Source organism: Leptidea sinapis, chromosome 3 (assembly GCF_905404315.1).
Source record: "Leptidea sinapis chromosome 3, ilLepSina1.1, whole genome shotgun sequence".
Classification (NCBI taxonomy): Eukaryota; Metazoa; Arthropoda; class Insecta; order Lepidoptera; family Pieridae; genus Leptidea; species Leptidea sinapis.
Window position 1 is genome coordinate 15,569,566 of NC_066267.1, and position 20,320 is coordinate 15,589,885.

Genomic DNA, 20,320 nt, shown 5'->3' on the forward strand with positions numbered 1-20,320 from the left:
TATAGATGTTTTCTTCTCTCGAATGCTTTGTTTGTCTATGAGTATATTTTAAGTCTATGAAAAAAACAAAGAAATAGTAATACATAGTTTTTTTTTTATTTTGTCTTTTTATATGATTCAGGCGAGGCATGACCGATTTAAATGAAAATTGCTATACAATAAGATTCATTTGCGATGCATTTATTCTGGGAATCAGAATATAATATCATCGTGATTTATTATCAAATCGTTAGGATCAGACAGCTCGTCTAAGCAACAAGAAAACATGACAAAGTCGCAAGCATAAGCTTGTTTTGGTGATTCCGGATACAAAGAGGAACCCTATTTCTATGTCTCTTCTGTCCGGCCGTCCATCTATTTCTCTGACAGCGGATTGCAGGTCAGGACTTCATGTTGTAAAATAAAAGTTATCTTATATATTTATATGCCATAATAAACATAACTAATAAAAAAAAACAAGTCTCGCAACGCAATTCTTCTACCGTAAAAATTTGTGCGATCCGTGTAATCCAAATCCAAGTCGGTCAATTCATTCAGTCCCTACTTAAGGACCCCTTCCATATTAAGTTATTACGTAATTAATTAACGTATCAGCTGAAATTTAAAGTTTTTATGTCTGCTATAAGTGCCTTAAACTTTTGATGACCGGTCAGTCAGTAAGTCAGTGAGTGACAAAATTTATAAAGTTTGAATAGTAATAATTCTTAAATGACTGGTTAATATCGATTAAATTTTTAAATAGTATTTATTGTATAATATTAAATATATATTTAAAATTGTCTGCTTGGCTACTTCAAATTCAATCTTATAGCTTTATACACAACAAGTTATATGGGGTCGAAAATGGCTCTTTGAGAAAAGGATGGTACGGCCGTGCCGCTTCTTTTTGCCACGGCAGTGTCTCCACCAAGTCGAGCATTATATGTATCTTTATAATCGTTAATATAATGCTCGTATAATCCTTTTATTATTTATGCCACAGACACTATGTCTGTGTATAATGATGTATCTATTGAAGTCAATAAACCCTTGTGATTTTTTTAGTAAATACATTTTTTCATAAATCTAGTACGATTGTACAGAAACCCTTTTTTTGTGAGTCTGACTCGCACTTGACCCCTTTTCCATAATCATGTCTGAATAATCATTTGAAATCGACAAACATATTTCACTGTTATTGTTTACCATCAACACAAAATAATTTTAATAAATACCTGAGTTAACTAATGGTCTTTGTCTACAAGTGGTGTTGCAATATTTATGCAAACGAAATTATAGGGGAAATATAGCTTAGAGCTGTTGCTATAAAACTTTTATTTTCTTTACAGGTCGAACACCTTTATCCTGATCAACGTCACTAATGAAACAATCTGCTAGCGGAATATTGAAGTAGAAGCCAACCGCCTTTAAAACAACAAGAACAAACGACGAATCAAAATCAAGCGAAACGAAACCTTAGTACCGAAAACAAAAGAAGAGTTTCCATAAATTCAAATACACAATCCAATGGATCGGCTTGAAATCGAAAAGGCAATCCTAGCCTTATATCAATTAGAGCCATTTCCCGACTGTTATCAATTACGTTGTTCGAAAACAAAACGATTTCACTACGAGCTCATGCATCATACTTGATTTAGAAATTTTAAAGGACGGATAAAATAAGAAATTATCTGGTTACTTAGTGTGATAAAAATAATACACCAAACCTAATGTATGGTAAAACCAAGAACACGAATAATATCGCCCCATTCAGGGAATCGTATGGCGACTCAAAATAATAACTTCTACTATCCACGACCTAGCTTTGTTACTTTGTCTTCGTGTATCTCCATACTTGTATCTTTGATAATTCAGACCGACTCCGCATTGGCCTCGTTCGATTTCAGCAATTCAACTTTTTCTGGAATCAATATAAGCCCCAATTCGTCATTCAATTGGACTTTATACGACAGCAACGTGACTGCTGTGAAGCATTTGCACATAAAACATTCGAAGTATTCTACTTTTGTAACAGTTCTTTTGGCTATCATTTTTATGATTGTCATATTTGGAACTATTGTTGGAAACATTCTTGTTTGCGTAGCTGTTTGTTTAGTAAGAAAACTGAGAAGACCGAGCAATTATTTGATAGTTTCATTAGCTGTCAGCGATTTGTGTGTCGCTATTTTGGTGATGCCTGTAGCAATGGTATATGACCTTCTAGGTACATGGCCATTTGGACCACTTATATGTGACTTCTGGGTCTCCAGCGATGTATTATCTTGCGCAGCGAGTATCCTTAATTTGTGTATGATATCAGTGGATCGGTACTATGCAATAACAAAACCTTTAGAATATGGGGTGAAGAGGACACCAAGAAGGATGCTCTTTTGTGTTTTCATAGTATGGATGAGTGCAGCGTTTATATCTCTTCCACCAGTATTAATATTAGGAAATGAAAAGACAGATACGTCTTGTTCTGTGTCACAAAACAAAGGCTATCAGATTTACGCAACGTTTGCATCTTTTTATCTGCCCCTTACTGTAATGTTGGTAGTATATTACAAAATATTCAGCGCAGCTAGAAAAATTGTAAAAGATGAAAGACGAGCCCAGTCTCATTTAGAGACGCACTGTTATTTGGAAATAAATGTGAAGAATGGAGGAGCTGCTGAAGCTAAACTTCTAGAAAGTGGGTCGCAGCAAAACCAAACTAGAGGGTCCACTACTAGCACAAATACCACAGTATGTATATAATTATTGTGATATAATATAATTATCTATTATATCTATATTATGATCAGTATTCCATATACTGATTTAGTTGTTTTACAAGTAAACTTTCTAAATTCTTCTTCAGTCTTATTTTATTGATTAAGAACTGGTAGCTCATAAATTATTTTTAATAAAGTCAAGATAACTTGTGTATATACTCCACCAAAACATTCAGTTGGGAACAAACATATAAATACAACGTAGCTTAATTGATTCCCAACTCTGTATTTCTATTTAACCATCAATATTTTAACACCCGTAATAAAAAATCTTTTAAAATAATAATTTCTAAACTTTTATATGCTTTTCTTTCAGTATAGTATTGACAGAACTGAAAGTCAAACAGGAACGCGTCTAATAGGAAGAAAATCAAATGAGTCACAGTGCCCTATGTTACAAGCTCCAAAAACGCCAACAAAACCTATTCATACCATTAATAAATCTTTACAGGGGCCTAATCCTGACAATAATCAAAACAGAGAATTACGAAGACAGTCATCTGAAATGAACCAAAAAATAACAAAGGGAAGAATACGATCCTCTTTATCAAACTTCGCTCATAAGAGTCATTTTGCCAAAGACTTATTGCATACATCGTCAACCTCTCCGCATCAGAAGAAGTTACGGTTTCAATTAGCCAAAGAACGCAAGGCGTCTACAACTCTCGGTATAATAATGTCCGCATTTATAATATGCTGGCTGCCCTTCTTTGTTCTAGCTATTGTAAGACCATTCGTCAGCGAAGACACGATCCCAGATGCTGTGAGCGCTCTGTTCCTTTGGTTAGGCTACATTAACAGCCTTCTCAATCCCATAATCTACGCAACCCTGAATAGGGACTTTCGGAAGCCGTTCCAAGAAATTCTCTTTTTTAGATGTTCAAATTTAAATCATATGATGCGAGAAGAATTTTACCATAGTCAATATGGAGGACCAGAGCCACATTACTGCGTCAACAGTTCCACCAAAGTGCAGAATTATGATGAAGGCGTTGAAATAGTGTCTGCTGTTGATAAGGAAGAGGCGAAAGCAACTGAAAGTTTTCTATGATTGTCAATATCCCGGGTCGATGTTAAAGACCTAGATTCTGTGATCTATATAAATAATAAAAATCTTTACGAAGACTTTTAAGTATTATAAACGTTGTACCAATCATACTAGTCTTTGTAGTACACTTTGTAATATAAGTAAGATTATAGCTTAAGTATTATAACAAGATACCATGATGTAAGGCATTTGTCAGCTTTAGCAAAGAATGTTACTCAGGGAAAACTTATTAGATTGTTCTCTATGACATTATCATAGGGTTTCGGAATTATATTTTAAATAGTCTCATCGGCCTAATTTAAGATAAGAGTTACACACCAGCTCTTCGATCTATCTCCCGAGTGAAAGAATACAAACCCTTAATCAAAATAACTCGTGTAATAATCGAATCAATCTGTGACTTTCTTCATATTTAATAAACGTATCGATTAACAAAAGAAGCTGTCGGTGATCATATAAAAGTTCAGAGGACAATGTCTGGTCACTATGGATCCGATAGTGAAAAGATCATTATTTCTTAGATGAAGCTTTATGCTAGTTTTGGCATGGGATTTGCTTGATTTGACTAAATACAACTTACTATTTGGGTCTATCTTTGTTGGTGGTAATGTTGTAGTTGGTTTATTGATCTTATCCAGGATTCTTACCTGTGAGAAGGGTATTGTTTCCATCCGTACTAGTTATATGGGCAATGTGCTGAATACTTTGCTAATGTAACCATACCAATAACATTTTAAACATGTATTCCCGTTGATTTTATTTAGCTTGTTCATCTCAGGTCTGAGTTCTATCGTATCGAATAGATAGTTCTATCGTATCGATTTTGAGTTTTAACGCTTCTAAATTTAAAATGCAAAATGGAATAATAAGACTATTAATATTAATACATACGTCCTTCTTTAACAGGTGCGCTTCTCATTATTGTTATATTCCCTTTGTTATATCAAATTCCATAGCTGTTGCGCTGTAAACTTCCGACAGACAGTAATTACGCAAAGGAAGCTGTAACTTCCTGCTTTATACACGCGCTCACCTACAACATACAATGAAATTCGAAAATTTACGAGAATTGAGAATTTATGTTATTGAAAGTGATCACCACTGCAAAGCTGTCTTTTAAAACAGCAGATTATGATCAAGCTGTCATTGCGATAGTGTTATTGGCAACCTAGCGCAACTCTCTAAAAAAATCGCTTTCAAATTAGCCGGACTTCGTGGCCAGTCGCGATACTGTAATTACTACTATTTCAAACTTATATCAAATTACTGCACGATTTCTACTAAATTTCAATTTTTACTTAGGCAGTCCCTCCTCCTATTATATAGTATCTATATCCTCTTTGTTAGTGGTATAAAAGGCACGGACCTTAAAGCTACATGCGCGGAGATTGCAACATAGAGAAAAAAATACCGGAGAGAATGGGAAAAGTTAAACATGTGTGGTGTATTTAAACTAATTTTGCTTATATATAATATTGATATTAATTATTTAAAAGTTGGATTGGTGGTTATCACTTACTTGTAGAAAAAAAGGGGGTTTGTGTCTTTTAATAGGTCTAATAAACGTCAAATTTACAAACCGAGGTTTCCTTTTCAATGGTTTATTGTTCCGAAGAATTCTTGATTCTCTTTACGGCCGTTCCCAATATACTATCTACAGATAGAGATACATTACTACCTTCTACTGTCAGTAATTATCTGTCAATAATGTAAAGCTGTCCCAATATACCCGATAAGTCATTTTTGACGCCTTATATTGGGACGCGTGAATTGCAAATTCCATACAAACTTTATATCGCTGGTAAGCTATACGTCGTCCCATTGACAGACAGCGTGCACGGATAAGGTGAGTTACCAACGATAGTTACGATTATTATCTCAAGTAAGAGATTTGAGTTAGTGAAATCATTGACCTTGAATGTTTATTTCCTTATTTTATTTAATAGTAATTCCGAATGTCATGTAGAAATACCTATTAAGTTTTCCCTAGGTTTTGGGAGATTTTTGTATATTTGTAAATATAATCAATAGATAAAATGACTATGTATAGCGAGTTATATTATACATGTGATAGTAGATATAGTTGTTGGTTTTGTTTGTTCATTCAGAGTTTATTTTCATTTTTTCGTGACATTATTGTAAGTCACATATGATTCAAAGATTCTTTGTTCACCATTGGAGAAACTAAGCGATTGAGTGACTTGTGTACTCCTACTTTCTCCCGAGTGATACATAGTTTAAAATAAAAACAATTATAATATAAGCAGATGAATTGCAAATGTCTATTTTAAGAAACCTTGATGCAAGTCAAACTTTTATAAAAATAAATCTATGGATATAACGCTTCGTTACTCCTTCATAAAATAAATATATAATGTTATAAAGAAATCTTTGTCACATGTGGGGTTCGAACCCTCGCCTAAAATATGTCACCTTAGACCACTCTGCCAACTCGACATTTAAGCAGTAGTTGAAATTAATGACTCAATACCCTACTCATCGGCCAGCTGTAATGTGACATACGATAGATGGAAAAATTTAAGGATATAATGAAAGTTTCACTGTAAAACCATTTAGGCTGATTCATAGCTTGTATTTAAATTGAAACAATGTAAACCAGACCTAATGACTACATAGACATGTAATCTGTAGGTAAATAGCCTCAGAAATTACAAGTTTAGTTGTATTCTCTGTGGTCTATGATATTATGATTCATTACTCTGTGTAACAAAAGCCCGAACTGTTTTGACGTGTACCTACGAGTATCTCTTTAAAAAATTTACACGCAATTAAATATATTATCCTCTTGTTGCTTTTTAATCAAAAACCCATCAGTAAATAGCCAGCATTGTAGTCCGTGAAGTTAATTAATATTAGCCAAACCAAGAATTAATCTAACACATTTTCTACCTGCATATTTATTTATTTATTTATTTATTGCTCCAACAGGGTGAATACCAATACAATTCCTTAAGAACTAACACAGATATAACAATTTAAGTGACACCCCAATTATAGGTGCAAATTGAGAACAATTAACAAACGAACACAAACAGAGTTTTAGCAAAATTAATAAGCAATAAATATTAAAAAAAATGTATTTCAAAATTTTAAATTAAATAAAACTATGAGAAATTAAATTTAAATTAAAATAAATTAAAGTCCTATGGAAAAAGAGCTCATCAAATAAATCATTGTTAACATAAGAACTAAAACGATTACAATTGCAAAATTAGACATATTACACATATTAGCGAAAGCTAGTACGTAACAGAGTGTGAGGACATAACAGAGTGCTGTATTTTTCTTTTGTAGCTATGATATGATAGATATATACATATTACTATATGATATGATGATCATATAGTAATATGAATCCACTTTCCAAAAAGATGTTGCATAATAATAATAGTTTATGTGATTGTACAAATTTTCTGGCAGCTATCATAGTTTTTATTAATTCAGTTACAAACTGGAGTCGGCCCCAACTATCATATCGTTCGATATCTTACTTACGTGCAGCGTTTGTCAAATTTGTTTGCAAATTGATATTTCATTTCGAACTAAATGTCATCGCGACTGATATTAGAATAGAGGTCAAATCAAATTTCTTTGTTTTTCAGAGATGTTCGAAATGTAAATGAAATAATATTATCGATATCGATGTTTATTTAGCAATACTAACATTTTTACAGATAATAAATTTGTTCTAACAAATCATTTTATGTTTTGGTGCTCATAATGAGTGGGGTCCATCTCATCATGGACTGTTTATGATATTTGAGTATTTAAAATAATACAATTATTTATAAACAATCTTCTATCAATACGAGCAATACGATAAAGAGATACAAAATTGGCACTGCCGTAACATTAATTTAATGTAAATATATATTATGTGTGTTAATATTATTTATTTATACATAGCAAACAAATGTTACATTTTAAAACGCTTGAAAATCTTCCTTGATTATAAATTATATGTAATAATGATGGACTAATACTGTTAAACTTTGTAAAGAAATATTGTTACTAATATTTTGTTTGAACAATTAATTTGAACATATGATGATTTAATTTATAAGAAACTAGCTGACCCGGCAGACTTCGAACTGCCTCAATCGATAAATAAAAGATCTAAACTTTTGTATAATAACAATTAAAACAAACAAAAGCAAACTCTTTTAATTACAGAAAATATTGTTATTTTCAATTTATTACACATGATGTTGCTTACTTACAAAACAGAGTTAAGCTTGCTAAATTAAGTTTGCTAAAATTAAGTTTATTTTTTACCTCCTGAGAAAGTCAGAAAGATATAAAAATTCTAATTAGCTATTCATTTTAAACTATTATTTTAATTTGAATTCTGAACGACGGGGGACACATCAAAGCAAAATCAAAATCGTTGTTTTTATTTGATTCCGAGTATTCTCATATTTATTTATACCTTTTCTGGACTTACACAATTAATTTAAGACCAAAATCAGCCAAATCGGTCCAGCCGTTTTGGAGTTTTAGCGAGACTAACGAACAGCAATTCATTTATATATATAGATAAGTGACATTGACGTGTATTATTGGATGTACGACCTTTTGGTATAAAATATTACGATTTATATGTAAGTTTAATTGTAAATAATGTTAATAATAGTAACTGTAATTTTAACATTGTGCATTGTGTAGAATACTTAAGATAATTTAATATTATGAGTATAACAGATACCGTGGGGAAACTACGCTTGACACAATGACACTTCAAATTGATGTATTTAAATATAAATATCTAAATTCTTGGTAGTTCCTTCAATAGAATAATTAAATTAAATTAAACATCGGTTTTTTGTAAAAATTCTATTATTAATTCGTAAACTAGAGATAGCGCAAAAACATAGATTGTTGCGTTTGTTTCGGTTTTTGTAGGAAATGGTGACATAATAGGGGACCTTATATATGTCCTAATTATTAAGTACGTGTATATTTATTCATACTGTGAAATCAAATGTCTATATGTAGGCACAGACGAGTAAAAAAAGAAGGACTCCGCGCCGTGATATTAGCAAGTGAAGCACTGTTATCCTAGTGTGTGTGCGGTTACGGGGATACTAGTTACACAATTTTTTCTCCCTTAAATAATCATATATGGCCACAAATACTTACATAGTATCGTTTTTTCACTTTTTCACAACGCACGATGGCATTTTTAAAATATTTTATAGAGACAAAAACTGATCTGTCACAGACGATGACAATTCTCATAATGGCCGCCTATCGGCCTGTAGTAGTGTAAGTGTGAGCGTGGAGCTATGTATTTACACGTTAATCGGCTTGTTTCGATGCTACACTGTTATGTAATGTTTCACGGAGTCCTTATTTTTTACTTGTCCCTGTGTGTAGGATTTATAATAAAATATCCATAAAGATGGGTTTGTAATTTTTTTTTTATTTATATTATAATTTAATCTAGTAGTTTTTAACTCCGTACAGTGTCATATTTGATAATAAATACTTTATCATTTTGTTAAATATTTTTAAAATGTTTTATTATTTATTATAAACGTAGACAATTAACTTGTAATCTTCAAAAGTCTATAAATAATAAAATGTACAAGATAATTTAAGAAAGTTTTATATTTCTATTAAAATCGTTCCTATGAAAGATTTTGGCTCATTTTAATAACAAATTGATGTAAAAATCAGGTTTCTTATGTAAAGAAATAAAATAATGGCAATACCCAACTATTTATTCTGTGTAATATATTATATCTTATTATTAAGACTCGTTTGATGTTTAATTAAACCAACAAATTTTATTAGCCGTTTAGCCATCAGACTTAAGTATTGTCCGAGCAATATCACAGAATAAAGATGTATAGTATATATACTCAGGACGTAGCTGCATTGGATTCGTAACACATTGATAAGTTACTTAATATGTTATTTTTAAAGAGATATACCTCACATCTGGGATAAATAATACAAATAAAAATTGTAACCAAAATTAATGAACAAGATCTACCAAAATTTACGACTCAAACGTTTGGCTCAGTTGGCAAGAGTGCTCGGACGGAACTGGTCGCGGGTTCAAGTGCCGCATCGATTTTATAATCGATGCGGCACTTGAAACTTGAAATTTTGGTTACAAATTTAATTTTTTCAATCATAGATTAGTTTACTCACAATATGATCAACTCGTAGAAAATTTATTGAAGTAGGCGTTACTTTGCGGAAATCCATAAATTTAATTTTTAATTATACAAATGATTTAAGTTTTCTTTAGTGTTAATTCCGCCAATATTTGTTTTTAAACAATTCGACACGTGTTTCGCCTCTACACGAGGCATCCTCAGGACGTGTTGTCTCGCCAAAATCTGGCACGAGACAAAACAAATATTGGCGGAATTAACACTAAAGAAAACTTAAATCATTTGTATGATCAACTCGTATTTAATTACTGGGTACCTACTTAGGGCTGAGGCGCACAAATTAGGCAGCAATATTATCATTATTATGCGAGTGTGCGAGTAATCTGAGAATGTTAAAGCTTCCTTTAAACTCGCACGATGACAGAAGATAGAACTTTCTAGCAACATAAACACACATAGACTGTATATATCTTCGGAGTTTCACAATAAATTCACACAAATATGTGACATCAATGTAATGCACCTTTATCTTAGGCACATATAATCCGAATTGTTCTGTTATCTTACTTATGACATTAAGATTCTTATTGTGCATGTTTTCTTTGAATCTTGCGTTAATATTTCTGTAAATAATTTAATCTAGTTTAGAAGTAATTTTTGCGGCATTCTTTGTCAGTTTCGCCAATAATTTGTACCTTGCAGTATTTTGGCAATGATTTATTATATAATTATCAATCCTTGATGTATTACGTTCAGTGAAATAAAAAGCTAAGATGGAATTAATATGAAAATTGTATTATACTTTTTTACATCTGTTTTTAATTTTATATATTGTGTATAAAGTAGACACGTAATAATTGTTATTAAACGATGTGTATTTTCTTGTGTAGATTCAGGTGATAAATAAAGTTAGACTTTGGTTCCTGGTGTTTTAATATACCTTACTGGTTTTAATGTTATCATGTTATTTTTATGAAAATAAGGAACGAGACGAGCACGACGTTCAGCTGATGGTAATTGATACACCCTGCCCATTACAATGCAGAGCCGCGCAGGATTCTTGAAAAACCCCAAACATTCTGAGATAATTAGTGTTAAGTCTCATTTTCACAGTAATTTCACTAGCTACCTAGTTGTGGTACCCAAAATCTAGCCGGCTTTCTGTGCAACGAAGCCTCCTACTGGTAAATAACTCGCCTCTTACGACACCCTTGAGACTGGGACTTCTATTCATGCCCTAGGGAAGCACAGGGCAAATGTTTTCTGGAAATTTAATTTATGTTAATTTATTAAATCTTCTTCTTTTAAACTTTCAAAGAAAAATAATTGAGGTTTTTATTTTTTTTATTTTTATGATAATCAGGGACGAGACGAGCAGCTGATAGTAATTGATACATCCTGCCCATTACAATGCAGTGCCGCTTAGAATTCTTGAAACACCCAAAAACGGCACTTGAATTGCGCTCGTCACCTTGAGACATAAGATGTTAAGTCGCATATGCCTAGTAATTTCACTAGCTACGGAGCCCGAAACTCAGTAATGTTTACACATAACAGCTTCACGCTAGAAGTATGCACCATTGTGGTACCAATAATCTAGCCGGCATCCTGTACAAAGGAGCCTCCCACTAGTCTAGAGGTAGTGGAGGAAGTAGAATCACCTAATAGATGACTTCAGAGTTTGAGGTCCTATAAATAAGGTAAAACTCAGAATTTAATCCTAAAGCTTACATTATCCAGCGATATTGTAAAATATTACCAATTTTGTTATGGGAGAAGCGAACAAACAGTCGTAAGTCAGTGGAAAGTGACCACCGCCGCCGAACCACAAAATAGCTGTTGGCCTTTGAGGCACGTTCATGCACTTTGAAGTTGCATTTCAAAGTTTGATAGTACGTGTTAGAAAGTCCCTGAAAACTGCACTGCAGAGGAACGTACCATATCCTGTCATCTACAGGTAGAAATGGTATCCAAGTTTTTGGCATCGAGGGAGAAGGTGGAATTGAATAGGGGTACCACAAGGGTCTATTCTTGGACCCTTCCTCTTCCTAATTTATATAAATTATCTACCTAACCTTGTAGAAAAAAAACACAAGGTGGTATTGTTTGCGGATGACACTTCACTTATATTCAAAGTGAAACAAAGCCAAGTTTTATATGATGAAGTAAACAATGCTCTATCCGACATCGTGTACTGGTTTAGCGCCAATAACTTATTGTTAAATAATCATAAAACCAAATATATTAAATTCACCGCGCCAAATGTCAAAAATGTAGATGCGAATATTTTATTAAATGGAGAGGTGGTAAAACCGGTGGAATCTGATATATTTCTTGGCATTAGTCTTGATTCCAAATTGCAGTGGGGCCCCCATATTGAAGGATTGGCGAATAGGCTTAGTTCCGCAGCATATGCGGTTAAGAAAATCAGACGGTTAAATGACATAGATACGGCGAGATTAGTATACTTTAGTTATTTTCATAGTATTATGTCCTATGGTATATTGTTATGCGGCAGTGCGGCCGATATTAATACTATCTTTGTGCTGCAGAAGAGGGCTATTCGCGCGACTTATAACCTAGGTCCTAAAGAATCATTAAGAGAAAAATTTAAAGAAATAAACATTTTGACTGTTGCTTCTCAATACATTTTTGATAATGTTTTGTATGTTCATAAGCACATTGAGGAATTTTCTAGAAACTGTGACATTCATAATGTTAACATGAGGAACAAACATAAACTTGTTATGCCTACTACTCGGTTGGGTCGAGTTAGTAAGTCTTTTGTTGGGCGATGTATATGCTTCTACAATATGATCCCAGTAAATCCTATTTTGAATAAAAATATTTGAATTTGAATTTGAATTTGAATTTGAATTTGAATGACTGGAATCATATCAACTGTTTGAAACATTATCCGTGTTAAACAACGATACTCAGCGCCAAGTCAGTTAAAAAAAAAAGATCCATCCATCCAAGAAAAATATATTAAATCCTGTTTTGAGGTGGTTAATGTAGTCTTTAATAATCTCTTCATTTGACGTCGCTTCATTATGTGCCTTCTACCGCATCTATCACGGAAAGTGTTCTGAAGTACTGTTTCACCTGATTCCTGCCGTCGATTTCCATTTCGCACGACACGCCACAAGTTACTATATCACCCTCACCATGTGGATGTGTGGCGGTCCTCCACAGTGCGGTTTTCAAAGAGCTTTCTTTCACGTACTACAAAGCTGTGGAATGAGCTTCCTTGTGCGCTGTTTCCGGGACGATACGACATGGGTACCTTCAAAAACAGCTCGTACACTAACGATCCTGTGATTCCTCTGGTGTAGCAAGAGAATCTGGGTGGCGGCTGTCAATAGGTTATTGAAATGTAAGTAAGCGTAAAATGACAGATTTGTCTACGTCTAGTAAGATAAAGTATGGATAGATAGGTTATTGAAAAAGGCCGTTAACGTCGGATGACCTGTACGCTCGTTTGTCCTCCTTTTCCATAAAAAAAAAACTAAACTGAAACCTACTAGTAAACTGAATTCGAATTCGAATTTCAAAAACTTATGGAATCGCATGAAAGGGGCTTACATTATAATGTTTTAACCATGAAAACATCCCAATTCAGTTGCTTCTGACATTGTGAGTGTGAGATAGATTACATTTGTACCCTCGTTACGTCGAGACATTCCGAAAAATGATGGCTCGAGAACGACACAAGGCTAACTGAGGGAAACGAAATATACCCGTGAGATATATTTTATTCGCTTCTACCAGCTTGAAGGTCGAAAAACTCAGTACGTCTGCTATTTCGTCTATAATAATGGGATCGCATTTAATTCAAACTATAAAAAGTCCTCGTGGAAAGAAATTCCTTTCCAAGGAAAAGTTTCCTTCGTCGTTTTATAACTTGGTAAGTAAGCTGTGACTTTTTGCTGCCGTTAACAACAACGAATATCGCACTATCCTTTATTTTTTTTGTATTTATCAATCTAATAGTAAAGTTATTTAGAAAAGTATGTTTGTTAGGTACTAGGTTATGACCTTGTTAGGTACGTACCAAACAAGGTCATCTGAAGTTTTTTGAAATATTGTTTGCACTCGCCACGCCTTTATTTCCTTACTTACTTTTTGGGCATGTGAAATAATAATGCATTGAGACTCACGGGATGGGGAGAGGCGAGGCAGCCGTCCATGGACATCCGCAACAACAGGTCTCAAGAGATGCGTTGCCGGCCTGTAAGGCATGCTCTTTTGTTGTAGGTCCCTAAGTCGTATCGGTTCGGAAAAACCGCAGCCGGTAATTGATTCCACAAAGTGGCTGTGCGAGCCAAGAAATTTCTTGCAAAACGCGCGGTTGTGGAATACCAAACGATAACGCGATGCGGGTGGTACTTTGCACGTAATGTCCAGTGGTGGAATTCGACCGCTTGAATCAACCCGAACAGCTCCTCTGAGCACTCCCCGTGATAAATGTTATTTGTGAAAATCTTATACGATATTCTGTTTCTATACTTTTATAGGCTGCAAGCTTACAAGTATAAGTATAAACATACAAATTGCTCGGTCCATCAGGTCAAATTTAAAATACAGAGATGGTTACACACACTCACTTATGCAGACATGGAAGCTATTCTTAAAGTGATAGCTTAGCATTCATATAATGTTAATACTTTGTAGCATGATTAATCAGATACTCACACTCACTCACACCCACCCTCACACACACACACACATACACACACACCCAGAGACACACACGTGTACACACACACATATACAGAGTGCACTTTTTGACCTTTCGGTTCATATTGTTAACCTTAGGATGTAAATTGGTTGCCTACAGGACAGGCTACGCCTAGTGTAGTGACCAAATATAATGTAATATTATGTGATAAAGTGTCTGTATATAATAAATAAATAAAAAAAAAAAATGAGAGTTGCATCCACTGCCTATTTAACAGTTACAAGTCCCTGAAATTAAATAAAAAAAATTAACACTTCAGCACTATTATTACTACAATTATTTTACTTGAAAAAGTTTATCTCTCAGAAAAATCAACTATCATCCATAATTTCAACGACTGTTTACCAATTTTCGATCAGGTCACGTGTCACTGACGCGAATTTATCATTTTATACCCATCCCAAGAAAAGTGCTCAAGTTTTTACTTCAAAAAATCTTGATATACGTTAGACTTCAATTTTTTTTTATTCTTTCTGTCTCCCATTGTGTCTTGGAGAATATGGAACTTTTTTTCTACATCTCTCATTTCATCTGTCGTTTAAACAGGCACGATCACTTATATAAGTACATACTTTATTGAATCTTTAAAAAAAATCTATCCTCTATGACATTAAAAAATAAATTGTTTATCGTACTTTAATGTACACGTTTGTTTAAAAATGGGACTGTTAAAGTAGTCATATAAAGTAGCAATGCTAATCGAAATATAATAATTGCGAAGAATTCATTGATGCCGCCGTCTATGAACATGATAGACGCACTACAGTACCTAGTCAATCTCATTAGGATGCGATATGCAACATTAAACTGTACCCTATTGATGCCATAGGCTTTACAAGTCTCTTTATTTTTGTAAAAGGAGGACAAACGAGCGTACAGGTCACCTGGTGTTAAGTGATCACCGCCGATCACAGTCTAGTTTGACTATAACTGACAAGGTTAAAAATTTTAAGAGTATGTTTTGAATAATATCGCACTTACTTACTTTTTACATACAGAAAATTATAACTTGTTTTATTTTGTCAATTCGTAACATATAGGTAACTGCACGTTAACTGCATATTGATGAGCGACGAATTATTGATTATCAATCATTGCATAGCCAAATTAATAATAAAGTGTATTTAATGAAGAAATTATTAAGAAATAGAAATATTTTTATTTATACTATATTACAAGCAACAACCGAGTGACAATAACATTACATTTTGCTTTTTGCAACAACACTTGGAAAACGTCATGAAGCTACATCAGTTCGTAAAGGGGCTTAGACATGGGGAGAAGAACTGATAAGAAACCCCGCCCATATTTTAAATCATACAACAACTTAGCATATTAAATAAAAAAAATACAATTAGTGGCCTACGCAAATCCAGACAAGAACCATGCATCAATATCTATACTTATAATAAATCTGTAAAGATCAAATTTCTGTACAAAGAAAAAAAATTATCAAAAGAGAGTCAGGGGGATGTTAGAAGAGAAATAGAACAAGTCCCGATTTTTTTGGAATTTCTTATTTCTCTGTCTAATGCCTTGGCAAAGCGCCCATTGCAAAGTTATGTTGCTCTGGTTGTTTGCAAAAGTAGCACAGTCGTGACTCCGTGCTTCTGAGATTACGCACTAATGATCATTCGCAAACTTTAGACCATGCTGTAATATGATATAGAAAGCAACAGTATATTATTCTAAGCTTATTGAAATACGAGCTTAACCCGCGTATTACCGTGACTCATTTTAATAGTATAAGTAATTGCATTTTCGTAGGACACTCAAATTTTGAAGAAATAACGGGTTGCACTCCGGGTGTGCCGGCAGAAGTGAAAACTTGAACATTAACGTTGTGTATTTTTGAATAGTTTGGAATGGTTAGGGAATAACTTTGCACGAATTGCTTTATTTATCAGTATAAAAGTACTTGTATTTATGTGGTTAAATACAATTTTCATTTATTGCGCTATCGTAGACAAAAATTACAATTTATATTACATTAAAAAATTTCCCTCTCAGAAAAATCAATTTTCATTCATAAATTCAACGACTGCCTTACGAATTTTCGATCAGGTCACGTGTTCTTACGCGAGTTTAACATTTTATACCCATTCCAAGAAAAGTGCTCAACGCCGCTAAAAACGTTTTCACTTCAAAAACGAGCCATTAATTTATATTGTCCACGATTTTTGAAGGTAACCTAAAGGGTAGGTTGTTCATTTCCAAAATTTACTAAACAACCATACTGCGGATCAAGTTCAGGATATTGATGACTTATTATTAAATACACAAACGTGGGTTCGAGTCCCGCGTCGTACCTACATAAATTTTGTTTTCACATTTTATTTGTGTTCACTTTAAAATCCATAACAAATTGTTTATTATTAAATATTTGAAAAAAATCATTCTTATAGTTAAAACTGTTGTTGATACTTTGACTAAAAACTAGCTTAGTCGTCTACTAAAGCACATCTTGACTAAGAGCAAAGGCACATTTCTAACTTTAGCAAAGTACTAACAGTCTTACCAGATAATTACTGGCATACGTCTCTGGCTAATCTCCGAAACTATTGGACCGATTTAATTGAAAATTTACATCCCCGGTCAACATCTTAGATACTTTTTATCCCGGAAAATTAAAGAGTTCCTGTGAAATAGTTAAAAACCTCTACTTACTTAAAAAGCGTATTATTATTATTACACAACAACGTATGCAATTAAATTTGCCGTGTTGATACCTTATATTGCCGGTTAGACATTTAATGCCAGAAAATTAACGCGTTCCTGTGGGAAAGTTGAAAACGTCTACTTACTTATATAGCGTAGTACACAACAATTTATGCACACTATTTAATCAAATTTGGTATGTTCATACCGTATATTGCCGGTGAACACCTTAGATACTTTTCATCCTGGAAAATCAAAGAGTTCCCGTGGGACAGAACCCCCTTACCCCCTACTTACTTATAATTATAGTATAATTAAAAACTATAGTTTATTATACAGGTTAGTAACAAATTATGCATCTAATTTAATAAAATTTGGCATGTTGATAATTATATTGCCGGTCAACATCTTGGATACTCTTCATCCTGGAAAACTAACGAGTTCCCGTAGGAAAAATAAAATGCTATAGTGTCTTAAATAGGTTAGTACACAACAACTTATTCACCTAATTTAGTTGATACCTTATATTGCCGGTAAAACAATGTGTAAGAACGTAGGTCACACTAAAAGTTTTTCGTAACTTAAAAAAACAACATGGTAACCAAAATATTATGTTTATTGCTTTTCAAAATACTCTCTCTCTCTTTACTTTTGAAAAAATTTTCATGCGATTGAACCATTTTAAAACAAGAGGACCACATATCTGAACGTATGTTTTCTACGTGTTGATTGAACGCTATCACTGCCTCTTCGGAATTGATAAAAGTGAAACCTCTCATCTTTGGGTTTGAGAAAAATACAGAAATCACAGGGTGCTAGATTGGGGCTATGTGCAGGATGAGTGACGAGTTGTACTATTTCGGACGCTAAAAATTACTTAGTTTTGTTGGCCGTGTGTGAAGAAACGTTGTCAAGATGTAGGAAAATGCGGGTTTTTGGTCGTCTTTCGCGGACTTCTTTTAAAACCCTGGGTAAACAAATGGTACAATACCACTCGGCATACTCTTTTATCTTCAAGTGGAACTGTGTAGATGGGACCCATAGATGAGAAAAAAAATGCGATCATTTTGTTACGACATTTCTGGCCTGCCTCACTTTTGTTTCGCAAGTTTTCCATAATCATGTCTGAATAATCATTTGAAATCGACAAACATATTTCACTGTTATTGTTTACCATCAACACAAAATAATTTTAATAAATACCTGAGTTAACTAATGGTCTTTGTCTACAAGTGGTGTTGCAATATTTATGCAAACGAAATTATAGGGGAAATATAGCTTAGAGCTGTTGCTATAAAACTTTTATTTTCTTTACAGGTCGAACACCTTTATCCTGATCAACGTCACTAATGAAACAATCTGCTAGCGGAATATTGAAGTAGAAGCCAACCGCCTTTAAAACAACAAGAACAAACGACGAATCAAAATCAAGCGAAACGAAACCTTAGTACCGAAAACAAAAGAAGAGTTTCCATAAATTCAAATACACAATCCAATGGATCGGCTTGAAATCGAAAAGGCAATCCTAGCCTTATATCAATTAGAGCCATTTCCCGACTGTTATCAATTACGTCGTTCGAAAACAAAACGATTTCACTACGAGCTCATGCATCATACTTGATTTAGAAATTAATTGATTTTTAAAGGACGGATAAAATAAGAAATTATCTGGTTACTTAGTGTGATAAAAATAATACACCAAACCTAATGTATGGTAAAACCAAGAACACGAATAATATCGCCCCATTCAGGGAATCGTATGGCGACTCAAAATAATAACTTCTACTATCCACGACCTAGCTTTGTTACTTTGTCTTCGTGTATCTCCATACTTGTATCTTTGATAATTCAGACCGACTCCGCATTGGCCTCGTTCGATTTCAGCAATTCAACTTTTTCTGGAATCAATATAAGCCCCAATTCGTCATTCAATTGGACTTTATACGACAGCAACGTGACTGCTGTGAAGCATTTGCACATAAAACATTCGAAGTATTCTACTTTTGTAACAGTTCTTTTGGCTATCATTTTTATGATTGTCATATTTGGAACTATTGTTGGAAACATTCTTGTTTGCGTAGCTGTTTGTTTAGTAAGAAAACTGAGAAGACCGAGCAATTATTTGATAGTTTCATTAGCTGTCAGCGATTTGTGTGTCGCTATTTTGGTGATGCCTGTAGCAATGGTATATGACCTTCTAGGTACATGGCCATTTGGACCACTTATATGTGACTTCTGGGTCTCCAGCGATGTATTATCTTGCGCAGCGAGTATCCTTAATTTGTGTATGATATCAGTGGATCGGTACTATGCAATAACAAAACCTTTAGAATATGGGGTGAAGAGGACACCAAGAAGGATGCTCTTTTGTGTTTTCATAGTATGGATGAGTGCAGCGTTTATATCTCTTCCACCAGTATTAATATTAGGAAATGAAAAGACAGATACGTCTTGTTCTGTGTCACAAAACAAAGGCTATCAGATTTACGCAACGTTTGCATCTTTTTATCTGCCCCTTACTGTAATGTTGGTAGTATATTACAAAATATTCAGCGCAGCTAGAAAAATTGTAAAAGATGAAAGACGAGCCCAGTCTCATTTAGAGACGCACTGTTATTTGGAAATAAATGTGAAGAATGGAGGAGCTGCTGAAGCTAAACTTCTAGAAAGTGGGTCGCAGCAAAACCAAACTAGAGGGTCCACTACTAGCACAAATACCACAGTATGTATATAATTATTGTGATATAATATAATTATCTATTATATCTATATTATGATCAGTATTCCATATACTGATTTAGTTGTTTTACAAGTAAACTTTCTAAATTCTTCTTCAGTCTTATTTTATTGATTAAGAACTGGTAGCTCATAAATTATTTTTAATAAAGTCAAGATAACTTGTGTATATACTCCACCAAAACATTCAGTTGGGAACAAACATATAAATACAACGTAGCTTAATTGATTCCCAACT

The 20,320-nt window shown here is 33.6% G+C and overlaps 2 protein-coding genes across 5 annotated transcripts in view; both read left to right on the forward strand.

Annotated features, from left to right (window-relative positions):
- The window catches only part of LOC126979362 (5-hydroxytryptamine receptor 1-like), a 161,966-nt gene that overhangs the window by 133,775 nt on the left and 7,871 nt on the right, over positions 1-20,320 (forward strand). For all 3 annotated transcript variants that reach the window (XM_050828600.1, XM_050828602.1, XM_050828601.1), the window contains one exon: positions 18,664-20,068. In XM_050828600.1, the coding sequence (XP_050684557.1) occupies positions 19,058-20,068 (1,011 nt within the window). In that variant the 5' untranslated portion in view covers positions 18,664-19,057. The remainder of the gene's footprint in view (positions 1-18,663; positions 20,069-20,320) is intronic.
- On the forward strand, positions 1,653-6,289 carry LOC126979363 (5-hydroxytryptamine receptor 1-like). 2 transcript variants are annotated; one of them, XM_050828603.1, is made up of 2 exons: positions 1,653-2,724; positions 3,070-6,289. In XM_050828603.1, the coding sequence occupies exons 1-2, from the start codon at positions 1,714-1,716 to the stop codon at positions 3,802-3,804; spliced, it is 1,746 nt and encodes a 581-aa protein (XP_050684560.1). In that variant the 5' UTR covers positions 1,653-1,713; the 3' UTR covers positions 3,805-6,289. The 2 variants fall into 2 exon arrangements, with proteins under 2 accessions (XP_050684560.1, XP_050684561.1); XM_050828604.1 differs by having other exon boundaries at positions 3,205-6,289.